At 45.6% G+C, this 19,133-nt stretch overlaps 1 protein-coding gene across 1 annotated transcript in view; it reads right to left on the bottom strand.

Annotated features, from left to right (window-relative positions):
- Positions 1-14,134, bottom strand: part of SPRED1 (sprouty related EVH1 domain containing 1) — a 44,663-nt gene extending 30,529 nt beyond the window's left edge. The window contains exon 1 of the mRNA XM_075282923.1: positions 13,847-14,134. Within this exon, the coding sequence (XP_075139024.1) occupies positions 13,847-13,869 (23 nt within the window). The 5' untranslated portion in view covers positions 13,870-14,134. The remainder of the gene's footprint in view (positions 1-13,846) is intronic.
- Between the last annotated feature and the right edge of the window lie 4,999 nt (positions 14,135-19,133).

The following is a 19,133-nucleotide window of genomic DNA, read 5'->3' as shown; positions in this document are numbered from 1 at the left end:
GCTGAATATTTCAGCAACAAATTGCAAGGAGCACATTTTTGATCAAGAGATGTTATGTCTTTAGTAATTACTTGAATTCCCTTAATAACTAGCCATGTTGGAACATCTTTTATTAAACCTTTGCCTTACATTGTTACTAGGGTAGGGGATAAGTGACAGATCGTGGGGAAGAACTGGATCCCGAAACTCCTTGCGTTGTCCTATGTGAATGAACGACTGCCACTACATTCACTTCTACGGATGGCCATCTCCAGAAGCCACATAGAAGTGAATGGAGTGCCAGTCACACACGAACACTGACACTTTATTCACATGGAGAATACAGAATTTATACGCATGACGAATGAAAGAATTTACTAAAACTGACAAGTGCACCACCACAAATTACTCCACAATTCACGCAACCTTTGGCTTCTTGTCATATGGGATTTGAGACGCCTTGTTCAAAGGCAAAAACTTTCAAGTGGTTTGATCGATCTTAGATTTGCAATACCTATCTTATCTACCTTCAAGTTATACTTCATGTATGTATTGGGCCTGTGATAGGGAATGATTCTCCGTATTGAAGCAGGTGGTCTTCATCCCCCCACTTCAGAGAGTCAGTGCATGGGACCGCTTTTTAATTTTCTTATTTTCTTCTATTTTTTTTTTTTTTTTCCAACGATCACAGAAGACGGTAAGAAAAAAAAAAAAAAAAGAGGATCAAAGCGTTGTAAAATGAAGTCTATTAATGGCAATGAGGGAGTTAATCCACAGCAGCACTCAATGAACTGCTTATCAGTCATTTCCTGTCCAGGCCGCTCCCTCCATCCAATGGTTAATCATTCATCCTTTCTTGCAGAAATTTATCAAGCAGATAACATTTGCAAACGCCCTGCCAAGTTAGGAAGCAGACTGTGAGCTGAACTGCGTGGGGGCGGCTGTACGGAGGACTAACCAGATCACGAAATCCTGTAGACCCATGTCAGCAAATCCTTTCTACTGTATCAACGTGGTCAAAACAATAAAATGTAAATCCTAGCTAAAGACTGCTAGGATATAATCTCTGCCACCAAAATATTCCCATCAAATTACACAAGATATACAGATAAAAAATGAATAGTAATAAAGATTGAAAGAATTTATTATTCGCGCAGATATCCGACCACTATAGGCACAAATCCTTGTTTGTCGGCTAATCCCATCTTTTGCACGGTTCTAAAAATCGCTGCCGTCACCATCAGATCTCTCATTTTAACAAGGATTGTGCTGCCGACAATATACAAACCGTATGGGGACGAATTATCATATTCACTGCGGTTTGTCACTAATTTGCTTAAGGCCCTTTAAAGGGCGAATTCACATGCGGCAGATTTTATTGGGATTCCGCCATTCATCTGAACAGGGCTCGCAGAAGAGATGTGTTGGCTTCCAAAACAATTCCATTCCGATGAATGAAACTGTTCTTTAGAAAATTCTGCAAGAAAATCTGCCAAATGTGAATCCCCCCCTGGCAGAAATCAACCCATAGATGTGGGGAGCCCTGGAGGCAGTTGTTCCATATGTAATATGTTGGGATTCCATTAACTGTATTATAACAGTTTTCTGACATTAAAAAGTTTAAGGTCTGCAAAATCAAGCTAGGTTCACATGGGTTGGAAAGCCATAGCAGAGTCCACCGAAAATCAGTCGAGCGCTAGGGTGAACTTTTTGCCAATTGCACCTTTCTGTGGGATTTCAGCCACACTCAGGGCTCGTTCACATCTGCGCCCCGGTCTCCGTTCTGCAGGTTTCCGTTTCCTGCACAAAACAGAGGCAGGAGACGGAAACCTGCAGGACTCTTTCTCACCCATTCATTTGAATGGGTGAGAAAGCTGTCCGGCCGTGAGCGGCAGTGAGCGTTTTATACTCTTCGCCGCAAAACCGGGTTTTTTAATCCGGATACAGAGTTGGACACGCAGTACTCTGTGTCCGGATTTAAAAAAACGGTTTCGCGGCGGAGAGCATAAAACGGTCACAGGCACTCACGGCCGGACCCGGTCTGTGGTTTCCGTCTTCTTGCAAGCAGAAGACAGAAACCACAGAACGGAGACCAGAATGCAGGTGTGAACCTGGCGTCACCAGAAAAAAAAAAAAAACTGCCAAAAATTAAGCATATGGCTCTTAATAAATTTGGCGTCTCACCCAAGCACCCCCATAAGTATGTGTCAGATACCCGTTACAGATCACATGAAGGGCTCATCTACAAGGCCCTGTAATACAGAACCCATATCGGATTCAGGGGTGATACTCTAGGTATCAATCTCCGCTCTATCTGAGGTTGACCCTGCCATCAATGTGTCGTATGAACTTCCACGGATTTGCACCAGGATTAACTCCCATTATCATTCAGCTTTTCCATTCACAACAGCGGCAAAAATCCACATGGAAAGCTGCCTCAGACCTTACAAGGGTATCAAAAAGTGATCAGCTTCGGCTGATATAAATCCCTTCCATTGTTTGGAATATATCAGACATGCTTCAAATATCAGTAGTCAGACCGCGTATGTTTCGTGGCACTCTATCCCAGATTTACTAATAGTTCGACAGCGTAAATTTAGACAGGCGGTCTGAGAATGTGCCAGATTTATCACAGTGGATGACATATCTAATGTATCTTTAGACTATCTAACTTTGTACCAACTTTTAGTTGGCTTTTACTGGAAGCCAGAATTCTGTGACACAATTTTGGTGCATTTAAGTAACATGTGGAAAAAATTTCAGTCCAAACTACCATGCGCCATGTTTACGCCAGTCATACCCACAATAGCAAATCTAGGCCTATGTGTGTCCTAGTCACAAGACACAGGGTGCCAGCCACAAACGGCAGCCTACAGTCTTAAGACTTGAACAATAGTCTGTGCATGTAGGGGAATACAAAGTTGTGCTCACCAGGAGCATGTCTGATATTAGGGCCCGTTCACACGGAGTAAACGCGCGTGTATTTTTGCAAAATACACGTGTAAGGGTGCATGCACACTGAGTAACGCCGGGCGTGTATGAGAGCCGTACACGCCGGCGTTACAGCAGGGCTGCCGAACACTTCCCATTCAATTCAATGGGAGCGCTCGTAAACGCCGCTGTTACGAGCGCTCCCATTGAAGTGAATGGGAAGTGTTCGGCAGTCTGCCGTAATGCCGGCGTGTACGGCTCTCATACACGCCCGGCGTTACTCAGTGTGCATGCACCCTAAAAATAAGACTCCCGTTGACTTCAATGACATTTTACAGGCGTATTTTTACACGTGTAAAAAATATCATTGAAGTCAATGGGAGTCTTATTTTTGCAAAAATACATGCGTGTTTACTCCGTGTGAAGGCTCCCTGAAAACCAAGCCCCTATTTCATTGGGTAGACCATAAAAATATATTATCACAATGGGGGGGGGGGAGTAATCAGCTAACAGGTTACATTTTTCACATTCCATTTTTTTGGTTATTCTATCAGGTATAAACGGCATCAACTACATTGAACATAACAATATACAGGACGGTTTACCCCTGGCTAGCATAATATGTAACAAATGTGTTCCTATGTAGCAGCTGTATATTTTCTGGCTTTGCCATTTCCTGCAAGAACAAGGGGTTTTTTTTCCAGCACTAGAACCAACAATCTGGAAGCGAGAGAGTTAACTGAGCAAATACGGATGAATCAAGAGTGACCCACAAGCAGAAACATATGAAGCATTAATGAGATGGGAGAACATCCACCCACACGTGCAGCCAGGCCCAGCTCAGCGCTCACAGCAGCTGCTATGTTTTCAGGGGCTGTATGTATCACAGGCTGAGACGACTGACTCACAGCGCTCACTGCCTCCTCCATCTACCATCATCAAGACTCCATCATTCAGCCAGCCCTCAGCATTTCCCAACCCTGGAAGTCATGCAACCAGCAAACCCACGGGAAAGAAAACAGGAAATCTCTTCAGACTTCAGCTAAGGCCTAGATTCTTAGAATGGTTTGAACTCAGGCACTAAAAGGGCTTTTCCACCAAGCCAAATAATCGCTAGTACATATAAGTTGTTGTGTGGTTTTTTGTTATGGCGGGTGTAACGTCAGGAGATGTAAAAATCTAGGACGCAGTCGAAGCGGCCATCCACAACAGGGGTCCAACTTATATGTGGATGGTGCACCCACTGACATGTATGGGACTATTCGTGTCAGTGGGACCAGGAGTTTTTTGGCAGCAGAATCCGAATCAAAATCCGCTGCCAAAAAGGGCTCCCATTGACTTCAATGGGAGACACTCACTACTTTTTTCCGCTAGCTGGTAGCAGAAAAAAGAAGCGAGCTGCCCTATCTTGCCGCGGACTCCGCAGCTGACTCAGCCACGATGTGAGGCTCCCTCCCGATTGGGCCCATTCATTCGGGTCTAATCCGGAGCAGAATGCTGGTGCACTGCATCGGCATTCAGTCGGATCTATCCGCGCGGTATGTTCACACGTGTGACTATACCCTAAGATATGCATACTATTCCTATTGTAAAATAACTTTCCATGCAACCGCCTTTCTGGCTGTATATAGTGATATATCTCTGAACAAGTAAGGTTTGCATAACTAGACGCATTAGTCATCTTAAGAACCTGGGTGACCAGGGCTTGAGGAGTTGGTGGGCCAAACCACTATGAGAAGCAGTAAAAATCCTCTACTTCATTAAAAAGCTAGTCAATTAATTCCCATGAAAGAAAATGTATAAAACTATGCAAATAGGTAAAAATATTAATAATTGTAAAATATCCTTAATTATAATTTTAATTTTGAAGCTGGCGCCGGTAACTTTTTTGTAGACTACAACTCAACCCAAAATTGGTCCTGACTCTGACGCCACAGCTCTACGGGTGACATGTGTCATGTCGGACAATCATTATCTCTCCAGGATAAGTTCATATCTACGTGGACATTTGGATTTCTTTTGGTCCAACATAGGACTAAAGAAGAAAATAGGATGAAGCGCTGGATCCATCACGACAGATACTAACAGGCCACAATGACTTATAATGGGGCCTGTCATCTGAACAGAAAAAAAAACAGAGCATCATGACGTGACAATATAATATGGGAGAATCAACAACGAAGGCTCGGAATATAAAGAAAATACAAAGACAATGCTTAGAAGTTCAGCCCATATGATGGCTACAGGAGCTGTGACTAGGTGAAAGGAACTTGACTTAGGATCATTTCTCTGAGGAATCACGTCAATGTCTTCTATAAGCCATGATATGCAAGACATTCAAACCAAAGCTGAAATAATCTCCAAATATGGAGAAAAACGTATTTCCTGCAAAACAATGCTAAAAAGCATACCCCATTTCCCTAGGGCCGTGGAACACCAGTCTGGTAGCAACGAGAGCGAAAGCAAAGGAGGGATCACTTTTTACGAGGCAGTGCGAACGATGATGTACAATAATGGGGTTAAAAAACATAGGAGTGCCATATAACGCTCACGAACGAAACCATATTATACATCCATGTTTCAAAGAGCAGCAAATATCTGACAGAACTAACTTAGTTTTTTTTTTAAATTAGGAGTCACTATTAGAGATGAGCGAACACTGTTCGCAACAGCCGTTCCGAACAGCACGCTCCCATAGAACTGAATGGAAGCGTCCGGCACGCGGGGGGTAAAGCGGCCGGCCGCCGGCAAAGTCTGCGTGCCAGGTGCTTCCATTCATTTCTATGGGAGCGTGCTGTTCGGATCAGCTGATCCGAACAGCGTTCGCTCATCTCTAGTCACTATCCCTTGGCAGCTGACGACATGTTTGTGGGCAGCCATACATCGCAAGATGATGCAAGTTCAGAAGCAAGAAAGAGTCAGGCATGTTGAATTCTAATATGCCCGATTCTTTGTTCTTAGGGGCAAGTCTACATCCACAAAAGATCTGTGCTTTGTTTCAAACATCTCGGAGAACTATCTCCCTATAGAGTTTCTTCAAAAACTGCAAGGGTGCCTATAAGAACCAATGGAAGGCAAAGGGAGGTCGCACCAAATGTTGATGGGATTTTGTATTCAGTAAAAGAGAATATACATTATATGGATGGTAACAGGTCTAAAGTGTATCAAGCCCTCGCTACTGTCCCTGATGACAAGGAAAAGAAGGATTGGGCATGCCGTAGTTTAAACATGCCCAATCCATGGATCATATAAGAGATGAGCCACTACTAGAGGTGCCTGCTTATTTCCCTGCCTACATGGCTGTGTTTAAGATGGATGTTTATGAGTCAAGAAGAGATGTAAGAAATGCACATGGCTTGCTCATTGAAGAAAACGGTTAGTGTGGGGGCACAGCATTTTTTGATTGAAAATGGAAAAACACCTACACATACAATTTATAGATTCCTACAAGCTCTCAGAGGGTACTGTTTGCTTACGGAGACACCAGCTGGCCTATTAAGTCTTACAAACTCCCCAGAAAAAGATAAGCAAATTAGCTTTCCTCTAGTAGGAAGGAAGTAGCTTCTCTAATGCCAGTGTAGGTAGCCAGCGTGGGCCAAACCACCTGCTCCAACTGCTTTATAAATGGCTTAGCCATGGTCAGTCAGAAGTAGTAAAGCCCCTCTAATAAGTCATTGATTTAATTGCTATGTAACAATGTAACAAACAATACATTAATTAATTCTACAATAATAATTGTGGAATATTATTAAAATTAATCTTTTTATTATAAGAACTGAGTCCGAGTAACTTTTCTTTGGCTGACTGTACCCATAGTTGGTCCCTTACTTTGACTCCAAGACTCCCAGTCCACCGCCCTGGTAGCTACTCAAATCCAACTTATCAGTGATATATGTTGTCAGGAGACACTTCGTCACCAGTGCTCTAATGTCCTGTATATAGTATGGGATAGTAGAGCCCACTGAAGGCCCCAAGCATACGGCCAAGTGTGCCGTCCAAGAGGGCGTCCAATGCTCTGTTCTGTTCCAATGATTATAGAGCAGCACCTCTCCTGCTCTATGTCATCGGAACAGATGGGTAGCTCCTATAGAAGTGACTGCATCATGGAAGGCACATTGTTGTCATTCAAGTGTATTCCATTATTGGCCCCCGCTTATACTACACACAGTGCATGTGCATTAGGATTTACACCCAGCACTGCATAGCTGGATATAGTGTGGAGTCAAAAACATCAAAAATACCCAGTGTGAATGTGTTTCCCTGCTGGGGGGGGGGGGGGGGATTATGGCTCTCACGAAATTACATTTTTAAATACTTGTATGTGGCGTTCATGGCTCTCTCAGCCAAAAAGTTTCCCGACCCCTGACATATCCTATCTAAGTTTCAGAGCTGAATATAGCACCAAAACCATGGCAGGTAGCCACACACAGATAAGCTATGCTGAATAAGGCTAACTTGTGGGTGGATCAACGACAGTGAAGACTGAAACCCATGGCAGAAAACAGATTTTTGTATTTGGTTTCATGTCAAAAATACACATTTGATATTTTCAACAAGTATTTCACATACCATGTGGAGGAGATTGAGTCAGCTCTCAATGCCATACACCATAGCGTAATGCTACATGCACACTATAGTGTGGTCTTACTGTCCGTAAATATTGATCCATAATCAGCAAAAATCAAGTTGCATGTCATCTGCAATCACGGATCCGCAATAAGGCTTGTATAGATCCACTAAACTGGTCTATTCCGCAAATACAGACAAATATAAGACATGCTTCAAAAATTTTGTCGACAAGTCACTAGTACTTGACTGTATATGGGGCAATAGGCCATTAGATGACCTATATGGGGCTGACTACATCCATATAATGCTTTCCCGCGGAAACGTTCTTCAAATAAATTACAAAAAATTCCGCCTACAGATCCCACTGCTTAAGACAGCTGCCTCACCTTTTCTCATTACGGGGTCACTCGTGATTAGAGGCAGCCATTTTTACAACAGGGTGGAAACAATTATGTGCAAGTCAGGAGTCAGTCAAACAAAATCAAAAGCCACTTTGTAATTTTAAAGGTTAGGATTTAGACAGCCCCTCTCCCCAGTTCCTGGAATTCTTCAAGCTCCATTTCCCATGTGTTAAAGACAATTTTGTTTCTTCGAGTCCTGGGACACCAGGAGATTAAGTTACTAGTTACGAGGATCCGATACTGGCGACAGAACCATCGCCTCCAGCCAGTGTCTCCGTCATGGCTAGAAGTTCATTGCTCTTAAAAGTTGAGCTACTCTTTCTCATAAAAGGTGTAATTATGCATTTGTGTGGCTGAGCAGTATTAAAACAAGTCAAACAAAAGTCTATAACGTTTGGCCGGGGACACCAGGGAACACATGTGGTTTGCCAATTGGCATAAAGTTCCCAGACATCTGAAAGCCACAGCCTCCAGCTTTTGTGTGCCCAAAGTTACAGGCTGGAGACGTCCAACCCTCCTAATCATCCTGGCCGTAAACGTCAGAAGACAACCTGCCTCTTCGTCTCAAGTCATGCTAGGCAGGATTTTTCACTGTTCATATCACCCAAAATCATGTAGACCACTACAATGGCCTCCCTTCTCTATAATCATTGGAACAGAACAGAGCATGGGACGCCTTCTTGGATGGCACACTTGGCCATATGCATGGGTCCTTCAGTGGGCTCTACTATCCCATACTATATACAAAGAGGAAAGACTATTTTACGTGTATGGAGGCTTACAAACCTCCCAACAGCTACTAAAGGGGTGTGCACACCGGGAGCACCAGATCAACTGAAAACAGGGAGAAAAGGATAAGGACTTGTTCACAAATCTACAGTAAGATAATCATGGACAGCACAAAACCCCGCTTATAGATGTGTACAGTCTGAGGTTGATCCATTTTTCAAAACAGATCAACTTTTTTTTGTTCATTTTTAATCATTTGCTATGTCTCTGGATTCGTGAAAAACACCCAACGGCATTCATGTATTCGCCATGATTTTCACAGACCCACTGACTCAGATGGAGCTCCGTGGCACGCAAAACTAACCAAAATGCAGCATGTCTCATTTCCTTGGACAACATATGGACATCTGCATGCAGCCCATTAAAATCAGTGCAGATTTATATAGCCATACCAGGTCCGTAGTATGTGGATGTGCGAATAAGCCCTCAGGGTCCATTCACACGGAGGAAAATGGTGAGGAATTTGGTGTGGAATTTCAGCTCTGAAAAAGAAGCCTCTCATTGACTTCAATGGGTTCCTACAAGTTTCTAGAGCAATGGCTGTGCTCCTGTGAATACCGTCCAGGTGCCGTGAAACAGCAAATGTCTGCACCAATCTACGTCCTCCCAATTCTCTCTCAAAGACAGATGTTGGGGCTGAGAATGACTAGGCTGGTTGATCTTCCTGCTCATGGGGAGGGAGGCTTAGATGTCCAGCATAGATGGAAGCCCTACCTAAAAAGGATAGCTGACAGTGGATTTTGGAGCAGATCTCGAGGTGGGCTTCTATCTCAAAATTTGCCCCAAAGATGTTCCCATGGAACCTGCAGAAAAAAGCCGAGGCTGAACCTTCTGGCACAGGTGTGTAGGCAGAATAGTTTAATACAATGGGACAAGTGTGCTGCGGCTTCAGCGGTGATTCTGTTGCAGAAACCGCGTCAAGACTGGGTGAGATTCTGAAGCATCCAACACTGTCTCCCATTGAAAAAAAAATGGAAAGCAGATTTAGGGGTTTCTTTGTAGCAGATTTTGAGATGAAAGAATACTTCAAAATCTGGTCCAAAATTCTGTGTGTGAACATACCCTAAACATATAATCGCATGACAGAATTTGAAGGGGAATCTGAAGTGGTTTTCCACCTCGGATTCATCTCCACATTCCGGTCCTGTGTAACCTGCAGCGGAAAGCCAGCTTGCCATCACAGGTTTCCTTGCCGAGTAGCCTCAAACATTGGGGCACATCAGCGGTAATCTCGCAAGGCAGATTTCAGTCAGAATTTGGAACTTATTTTGAGATGGAATCTGCCTCAAAATCAGCTGCAAATTGTTCTGTGTGAAAAGGTGCCTAAACAGCAATACAGTCAGCTGAAAAATCCTGATGCACTAATGGAAAATTCCACAATATATAGGGCGTACTATGGATTCTCTAGATATTAATTGGGCTTGGTATCGTATTTGCTGATGTAATTTGTTGTGAATTTTTGGGTTCAGAAGTAACGTGGAAGGGGCATTGACTTTCGAGAAGATTACAGCCATCTTGGCTATGCTTCTTACGTGTGTACAAATATGAATAGGATCGGCTCCATGACAGAGTCTATTCTATAAGAAAAAACATGAAGGAAACATTGATGCTGTATCAAACGAAAAAAGACACGGTGGCTCAGTGGTTACCATTGTAGCCTTGCAGCGCTGGAGTCCTGGGTTCAAATCCTGCCAAGGACAACATCTGCAAGGAGTTTGTATGTTCTCCGTGTACTCCGGTTTCCTCTCACACACTAAAGACATACTGATAGGGAATGTAGATTGTGAGCCCTATATGGGACAGTGACTGACAATATCTGTAAAGCGCTGCAGAATATGATGGCGCTATAGAAGTAAGCATAATAAATAAATAAAATGATCCAAGTGAAGATACTTGTGACTAGGGTTGAGCGATTGGGTTCGGAAAAGATTGGATCCCGATCGGCGATCGAGCAAATTTCACTATCGCAATTGGGATCGGCCAGAAAATTATCGGAAATTGGATTTTGAAATCTCAAGATCGGCTCAACCTGAAAAGTGACTTTTCCCCATAGAGAAGCATTGACTAGGGTTGAGCAAACGGGTTTGGAAAAGATCAGATCCCGATTGAGCAAATTTCACGATCGCAATCGGCTGGAAAATGATCAGAAATCAGATTTTAAAATCGATCCTGAGATCTCAAGATTGGCTGAACCCTACTTGTGACTTGTCTGTCTCATCATACAGGCTATATTGTTGCATATAATATAGATTTATATTTATTCTAATAAAAATCTTCACATAACATTTTATGTATAATCATACACAATCAGGAAAAGTCAGATCTTCACAGAATGGCGGCTGTACACGCAGCTCACGTACACGGCCTGTGTTTACATGGATCTGTCCTCATTAAGAAAATGGAGAACTACCCATGTGTCACTGCCTCCAAGAGAATAAAAATACACTACGGGATCATGGAGGAGGCCTACACACCCAGTACAGCGCACACGCAAGACAACCCCTCTGCAGGTGTCTCATGATGGTGCAACCTATGTGACACTGTGACTGCAGTGTGAATGGACACAGGTATTTTATGAATGGAGGCGGAGGAGGAGGGGGACATCACGTGACGCCAGAGCCTCCCTGCTCTGATATTTCCCACATAGCTGTGTCAACAAGAAAGGGAGGGGAGTGAGAGGCCAGGAAGGAGGAGAAGACAAGGAGGGAGGGAGGGGGGGGGGAGACAAGAGGAAGGAGGAGGAGGAGGGGGAGAAAAGTAAAAAGAAAAGGAACAAGGAGAGGGAAGGAGTGATTGATAAAAGAAAAAAAAAAAATCTATTCTCCTCCAATCCTTGCGGTGATAGAGAATTACCCCTGGGAAGTCACCATTGACTACAACACTGAAAGAGTACGTGTTGTATCATGGAGAAGTAGTCCTGTACGACAGCCCTTCCCACGTCTATTCGCAGCTCACACTTCCCCCTCGCCCCCCTCCAATGCACGCTTCCCTGTTTTTTTTACTTTTTGTTTAAAAAAAATGAGGCCTTGTTTGGCTGAGACATAGTCTGTGGCTGCGCCCCTCACCCTGGCACAGCCTGTAAAGGTAACACTGCCACCCAGCATTTTATGAATGGGATCCTGCTATGCAAATGAGGGCAATTCACAAAACAGTAGCACAACATGGCGGCGGCGGAGACAACTGAATACACAGAGCACAGGCACCAAACTGAGAGGCACTGGGGAATGAGGGCCTGATGGTCACCACAGGGTGTAAACACACACACCACGTACAGGGAGACGCCATAGCAGTGGGCACACAACTACGACTTGGGTCTCAAAACGGGAGGAAAGTCACATTATAAATCTGTCCCCGCAATACCACATAGAATCCATTAGAAGATACATACAGCTGCACAGAAATACGGATAGCGTTACACACCAATATATACGTGATCCTTGTATCATACCGCAGGTATTATTACACATTAGTCATATTATTATATAATAGAACACGTCTCCTGACAACTATCACATGTACACCGAGGTGTCAGACATGGTCATGGGTCAGTGCATTGTATTGAGTAGCAAATAACTATACACTTCGATGGCAAGAGCACATTCTCTGCAACATGACATGAAGCAGATGGGCCCCTGGCATTAGCTGGGACCAATCGCTACCCCGCATGTTACTGGATGAGTCACCCAGCAACACGCCACAGATAACATGTATGAAGCCATGTACATGAATGGAGACGTGAGACGTGCTAAGAATACAAACAGAATTCACTATTTTAACAAGTCACCTAAGGTTTATACCAAAAATTGGTGTGTATATATATATATATATATATATATATACATATATGCGCACACACACACATATATATATATATATATATATATATATATACACACACACTCACATACATTGCATGAGACATTACACACACATATTATGTATATATATATATATATACACACACACACACACACACACACATTTTCACACTAAGATATACATTCAAAGACCACACTATATATAATATAGGATAAAAATAGTATACCCAGAATTTCACACCAAGATACAAAGAATCACAAGTGTCCTGCATATCCTGAAACAGTATCCATCTGCTCAGTTATAGCTGATCCACTGGTATATCTGCATGTTAGTGTGTATTTTTATATTATACACACTCATTATACATAATATTATTATATACTTTCATACACACCTCAGTGATATGACTTCTGTGTGCATAGAATACATACACCATGGAGGCCAACACAATTGCACAGCCTTTTACCACAGGACCGCCATTGTAACTTAGATACACGTCTTTTGCATTTTCACACATTTTTTACATATTTAACAATTATAAGTAAAGGCGTGCAGCGGCGGCCGTATCAACTTTTGCAATCCTACAACCTGCAAGAAAAACTTCCCAGACTGTATAGGATGTAAGAACTTGGAGATTAAGGAAAAAAACAATAATAAAAACTAGGTCTATAAAACTATATTTGCTAGACCAGGCATGTGACCGCTTTACTTTCATTGCAGAATTTTATCCTATGGGGCCCAAAAACTCATGCTACATCCAAAATCAATGTCACGGTCAAAAACACCACAAAAGGAAATCTTCCACCTAAACCTATATAGGACAGGATTTTTAAACAAAAACATTGCCATCTGATCCACCCCTGGCCCATTCCGAAACATTATTTTTTGCAAATTGGCGTCAAGATAAAGATGGTGGATCATTCACAACCAAAGTCCATGGAGAAAATATTATTGAATAATAAAATGACTTTGATTTCTTGGGCCTGTATTAAAGAAATCGGAATAACGCCATCTTTACGGGTTTAGGACTACGTTCCGATATCGGAATGCTGTGTGTTGGAACGGTTGCATCGGTGGCCACCTGAAGTCGTTTGATGTCACGACAGGTGGGAAAGCGGCCGTATACGGTCATATATGGCTATAGGGGTTTGTATAGGGACGCAGTGAGGGATCTCAATGTGTGTAATGGGGTCGTGAGCTGTGTGGGGCACATGTATGAAGGGGTATAGGCATGATACACAAGTCATAGGGCAGATATATATATATATATATATATATATATATATATATATATGGGCTATAGTGTTAGAGGACCCCTGCCATAGGCACACATAGCACTACACAGGTGGCACACTCACTCTGGCTCCTGCTCGCTGCTCATTGTCCTCCTCTCACCGGGCACCGATCACAAGCTGCCTGGGCACGGCCGGGACGCAGGGAGTCTCCCGGGAGAGCCGCATGGTGAGCTGCGGTGGATTCTAGATCCAGATGGAAGAATTATCCGAGAAAACAGCGCACGTACACCCGAGCAGCCAGCGGGGGAAGCGATCCAAAGCCGCCGGGCCAATCCTGCAGCAAGCATCCGTGTGAGTGCACATCCAGAGTGGCCCCCTCCTCCCTGCTGCTGGCCGGGCACTCCCCCTCCTCCATTCTCCTCCCTATACTGGGGGTGGGAATGGGGAGGCTGCTCCTGCTGTATACACGGTTGAAAATAGCTTTTATTCCAACCAGTCCTCACCAAAAGTATTTACAGAGTACTGCGATGCAGCGCATATGATACACCACTACAATACTCACAGATAGATAAATAAATACATGTCCCATACCTCATGGAGCAGGGCAAGGCAGAGCACAGGAAAGAAATCTCCCCTGGCACTCCACCTCACCCCGCCCCATACCAATATTTCCTAACCCCACAGCATATATGCAAACCTCAACTTAGCTATCTGACATGTGGAGGGAGAAGTCACAGGCCCAAAGCTTTATTGAAGTACAACACACACATGAGGGAGGCATGCTAATGACATTTGCTAGCTAAACAATGACTCTGCCAAAGCACCCAAGCCAGCGTGGGGGAGGGAAGGGAGGGGGAGAGGGAAGAAACACTGGCTTAGGGCTTTGACAGAGGGCAACAGTACCAAATACAAATCAAATCAAAATCAAACAAGCTTTATTGGCACGTCCGAATAGATATTTGGCATTGCCAAGGCTAGTAAAGTGGGGGGTGGGGGTATGGTGGGGTGGGGTGGTTGATTTGGGGTATAACAGTCCGTGGAGTCTCATCTTCCTCTTAGTTGGTGACAGCTATATGGGGAGGTGGGGGTGGTGGTTTGGGGTATAACAGTCCGTGGAGTCTCATCTTCCTCTTAGTTGGTGACAGCTATATGGGGAGGTGGTGGGGGGGTGGTTTGGGGTATAACAGTCCGTGGAGTCTCATCTTCCTCTTGTTTGGTAACAGCCGGACACGTATTGGGCAGCGATCTCCACAGTGGCCTCTGCTTCTCCCAGTAGGATGTAGAGTTTCCTCTTCTCGTCTGCAGATATGAAGTCTGGGATGTGGGCAGAGAATCTTTGGTAGTAGACGGCCCTCACAGCTGAGTATTTGGTGCAGTGTAACAGGAAGTGGGTCTCGTCTTCTAGGGCCCCCTAGTCACAGTGCTGGCACAGTCTGTTCTCCCGTGGCTTGTACGTCTGCCTGTGCCACCCCATTTCCTCAGGGTCTGTCTGTGTTTGGGGTGGCGTATTCTCTCCAGGTAGATGGCTATGGTGTAGTCCCTTTGTAGGGATTGGTACATGGTGAGTTTCTTGGAGTTATTTATTTTGTTTCTCCATTCTTCAATGTACCGCTCTCTGTTTGCCTCTGTGGTCGCCTTTATTTCGGCCTTGGTTATCATATGTTGGTGCTTTTGGTTTGGTGGTTGGCTGTTTGGTTGGGGGGTGTCAGGTTTGCTCAGGTGGCTTAGCCATGCTTGGTGGTGGTAGGAGTCAGGCTTGCTTCCCTGGATGTGCGCTTGGAAGGCTAGCGCCCTCTTCTGTATGGTGAGCCATAGGGGGAGTCTGCCTAGCTCTGCCCTGCTGTTGGAGGTGTTGCGATGGACATGGAGCAGGTACTTGCAGAACTCCAGGTGGAAGGTCTCTGTTGGGCTAGAGTTCCATTTTGGTTGGTATCGGAACGATGACTGCGTCAAATATCTTCAGCCATACCCTCACCGGTGGTTTGAGGTGGTACAGTTGTCTTCTGATGGCGTAGAAGGTTCTGCAGGCTTTTGCTTTCAGGGTTTCTATTGCTGCTTTGAAGCTTCCTGATTGGCTGAGCTCCAGCCCCAGGTAGGTAGCTGTTTGTTTGTGGGGTGGGGGCTTTGTTGTGGCCCTTCTTCTGAAATACCATGACTTTGGTCTTCTTCTGGTTGATGGGTAGAGCCCATGTGGTACTGAATTTTTCCAGCACTGACAGGCTTTCTTGGAGGTCTTTCTCGATGGGGGACAAGAGTAGGAGGAAGTCAGCGTATAGCAGGAACTTCACCTCCCGATTGTTCAGGGTGAGGCCTGGGGTTGGTGAGGCCTCCAGGGCTGTAGCCAGTTCATTGATGTAGATGTTGAAGAGCGTTGGGCTCAGGCTGCAGCCTTGTCTGACCCCTCGGGCCTGTTGGAAGTATGCTGTCCTTTTTATTATTATTATTATTATTATTATTATTGTTTATTTATATAACACCATTAATTCCATGGTGCTTTACATTTGGGGGTTTACATACAATACACAAAATATACAGGTAGATATAATACTAACAGTGACTGACTGGCACAGTGGGCTAGAGAGCCCTGCCCGCGAGGGCTTACAATCTATGGGGGAAGGGGGAAGAGACAGAAGGAGAGGGGGAGACCATGTAGATGGTGGTGTGGTGATAGTGTTATTGGAGGTTGTAAGCCTTCCTGAATAGATGAGCCTTCAGGGCCTTCTTGAAGCCTGTGATTGTGGGGGTCAGTCTTATGTGTCGTGGTAAGGAGTTCCAGAGTATGGGAGATATACGGGAGAAATCTTGTAGGCGGTTGTGTGAGGAGCGGATGAGAGCGGAGTAGGAGGTCAGTGGAGGATCTGAGGTTACGTGTGGGCAGGTAGCGGGAGATTAGGTCCGAGATATATGGAGGGGACAGGTTGTGGATGGCTTTGTATGTTAGCGCTAGTAGCTTGAACTCAATTCGCTGGGCTATAGGTAGCGAGTGGAGAGACTGGCAGAGGGGAGCAGCCGATGAAGATCGGGGGGAGAGGTGAATTAAACGAGCCGCACAGTTTAAGGTGGACTGGAGGGGGCGAGGGTGTTTGCTGGGAGTCCATGGAGAAGGGTGTTGCAGTAGTCTAAGCGGGATATTATGAGGGCTTGGACAAGCATCTTGGTAGTTTCAGGGGTGAGGAAGGAGCGGATTTGATGGATGTTCTTGAGCTGGAGGCGTCAGGAGGTGTTGAGGGTTTGAACGTGTGACTTGAAGGATAGGTCAGAGTCCAGGGTTACCCCAAGACATCATTCACCTTTTCCCATTCACCTTCACACTGCACTGGTTTCCGGTGTAGGAGCTCTTGATGACGTCATAAGTTCTTCCTCCTATTCCACTTTCTAGGAGTTTTAGGAGCAGGCCTGGGTGCCATACTGAGTCGAACACCTTCTTAAAGTCCACGAAGCAGGTGGTTTGGCATGAACCCTGCTTGGCTCTTGCTGAGGACCCCGTGTTGTGTGAAGAAGGTGAGGATTCTGTTATTGATGATGCTGTTGAACAGTTTCCCCAGCGTGCTGCTGACGCAAATCCCTCTGTAGTTGTTGGAGTCATATTGGTCCCCATTCTTGTAGATGGGGGTTATGAGGCCTTTGTTCCAGTCTTCGGGGAAGTGTCCAGCATTGAACACGAAGGTGAATACATTCCTGCAAAGCAAAACACAAAATGGAGGAAACAGATGGAAGAAAAAGTCCTCAGGCCTCTTCTTCCTCTTCGCCTCTCAGGCTGTCCAGGATGGAGTAGTCCCGGAGCAGGCTGTGGATAAGCCTGCAGCAGTCCTGAAAGGTGACTTGTTCCCTCCTGAGAACAAGCCTGTTTCTGGCGAACCAGACAGCGTCCTTAAAGCAGTTCATAAGGCGCCAGGCCTTATTACAGTCACTCTCTCTGTGGATTCCCAGGAACAGTCCATAAAAAAACGAATGGTAAGAAAGATTGCTCCTGGGCACAGAGTCCTGCAGTTCATCTTCCAAGGCATCCAATAGACCCTGAGCAAACGGGCACTCCCAGAAAAGAAGATTGGTCGGTCTCCTCCTTGAAGGGACATCTGGGGCAGTAGCACGTCTTACTTAGGTTGAGGGTATGCATGAAGGCCCTCACCGCCAGTCCTCCCTGAATGGCCATCCACGACATGTCCTTGTGTCCGTTGGTCAGCAGATCCGATGAGACGTTTCTCCAGACGACCTCAGCAGATGTCGCCGGCAGCCCTGGAATCTCCTCCATGGTGTCCTTAGCTCGGATGAGCTTGTGGACCGTCTTTGGCTTCCAAAGGTCAGGCTTGAGCCCCTCCAGCTGGTGCTCCCTCACGAACCGGGTGACGTCTCCGTAGTACCAGGGGACGGTCCAGTTGTAAGGGACGGAGCTGTCCCACTTGTCCCATCCCAGGCGGCGCCACAGGGGAAGCAGGAACAAACGGGACATGGCTCTGCCTGCCGAATCCTTGCCAGTCCTCAGGGTTCTGCAGACACAATCACAAACAAAGATCAGTCTCAGCAGAGTTGGGATGTCAGGCACCCCCTTACCTCCTTTGAGTGGCTCCTTGTACATGACGGCCTGCTTCACTCTGTCCATCTTCGAGCCCCAGATAAAGTGAAACATGATCCTGCACATGGCTTTGACCACGGTGTTGAGAGGTGGCCAGGCCTGTGCGGTGTACTGGAGCACAGACAGTATCTCATTCCGCAGGACCAGTGTCTTTCCCTCCAGGGAAAGCTGTCTGAGGCTCCACAGTCCAATTCTCTGGTTACATTTCGCCAAACGCTCGTTCCAAGACTTGAGAGCCACTCCTTCCTTCCCGCACCAGACTCCCAGGATCTTGATGAAGTCCGGTTGCACAGTGAATGGAAGAGGTGCGGAGGTCGCCAGCTGCCAGTCCCCGAAGAGCATGACATCTGACTTCCTGCAGTTGACCTGAAGCCTTGCCGAACTTCTCGCAGGTCTGGACGAGCGTTGAGACCGATGATCTGTCAGAACAGAAGACGGTGATGTCGTCCATGTACAGCAAGCACTTGACCACGTGGTTCCCAGGCCCCGGTGCAGTGATACCTCTAATCCATGTATTTTGCCGGATAGACCGGACTTGAAGGGGTGAAAGAGGACAGCCTTGTCTGACCCCAGAACGGATAGGAAAGGGGTCAGTCTTCCAGCTGTTCACCAACATCGAGCTGTGGATATCAAGGTACATTAGGCTGACATACTTACAGAACCCCGCACCCAGACCGAGTCTGCGGAGCGCCTTAGCCATGAAAGCGTGAGAGACACGATCGAAGGCCTTCTCCTGATCCAAGCTGACCAGGGCCGCATGTGCACGGTGGTCTCCGATGTAGTGCAATGTATCTCTCACCATGGCCAGACTGTCCGCAATCCTACAGCCTGGAATGC

This window comes from Leptodactylus fuscus, chromosome 7 (genome assembly GCF_031893055.1).
Source record: "Leptodactylus fuscus isolate aLepFus1 chromosome 7, aLepFus1.hap2, whole genome shotgun sequence".
Lineage (NCBI taxonomy): Eukaryota > Metazoa > Chordata > Amphibia > Anura > Leptodactylidae > Leptodactylus > Leptodactylus fuscus.
The sequence above is the reverse complement of the archived record's forward strand: the minus strand, read 5'-3'. Positions and strand labels throughout refer to the sequence as shown.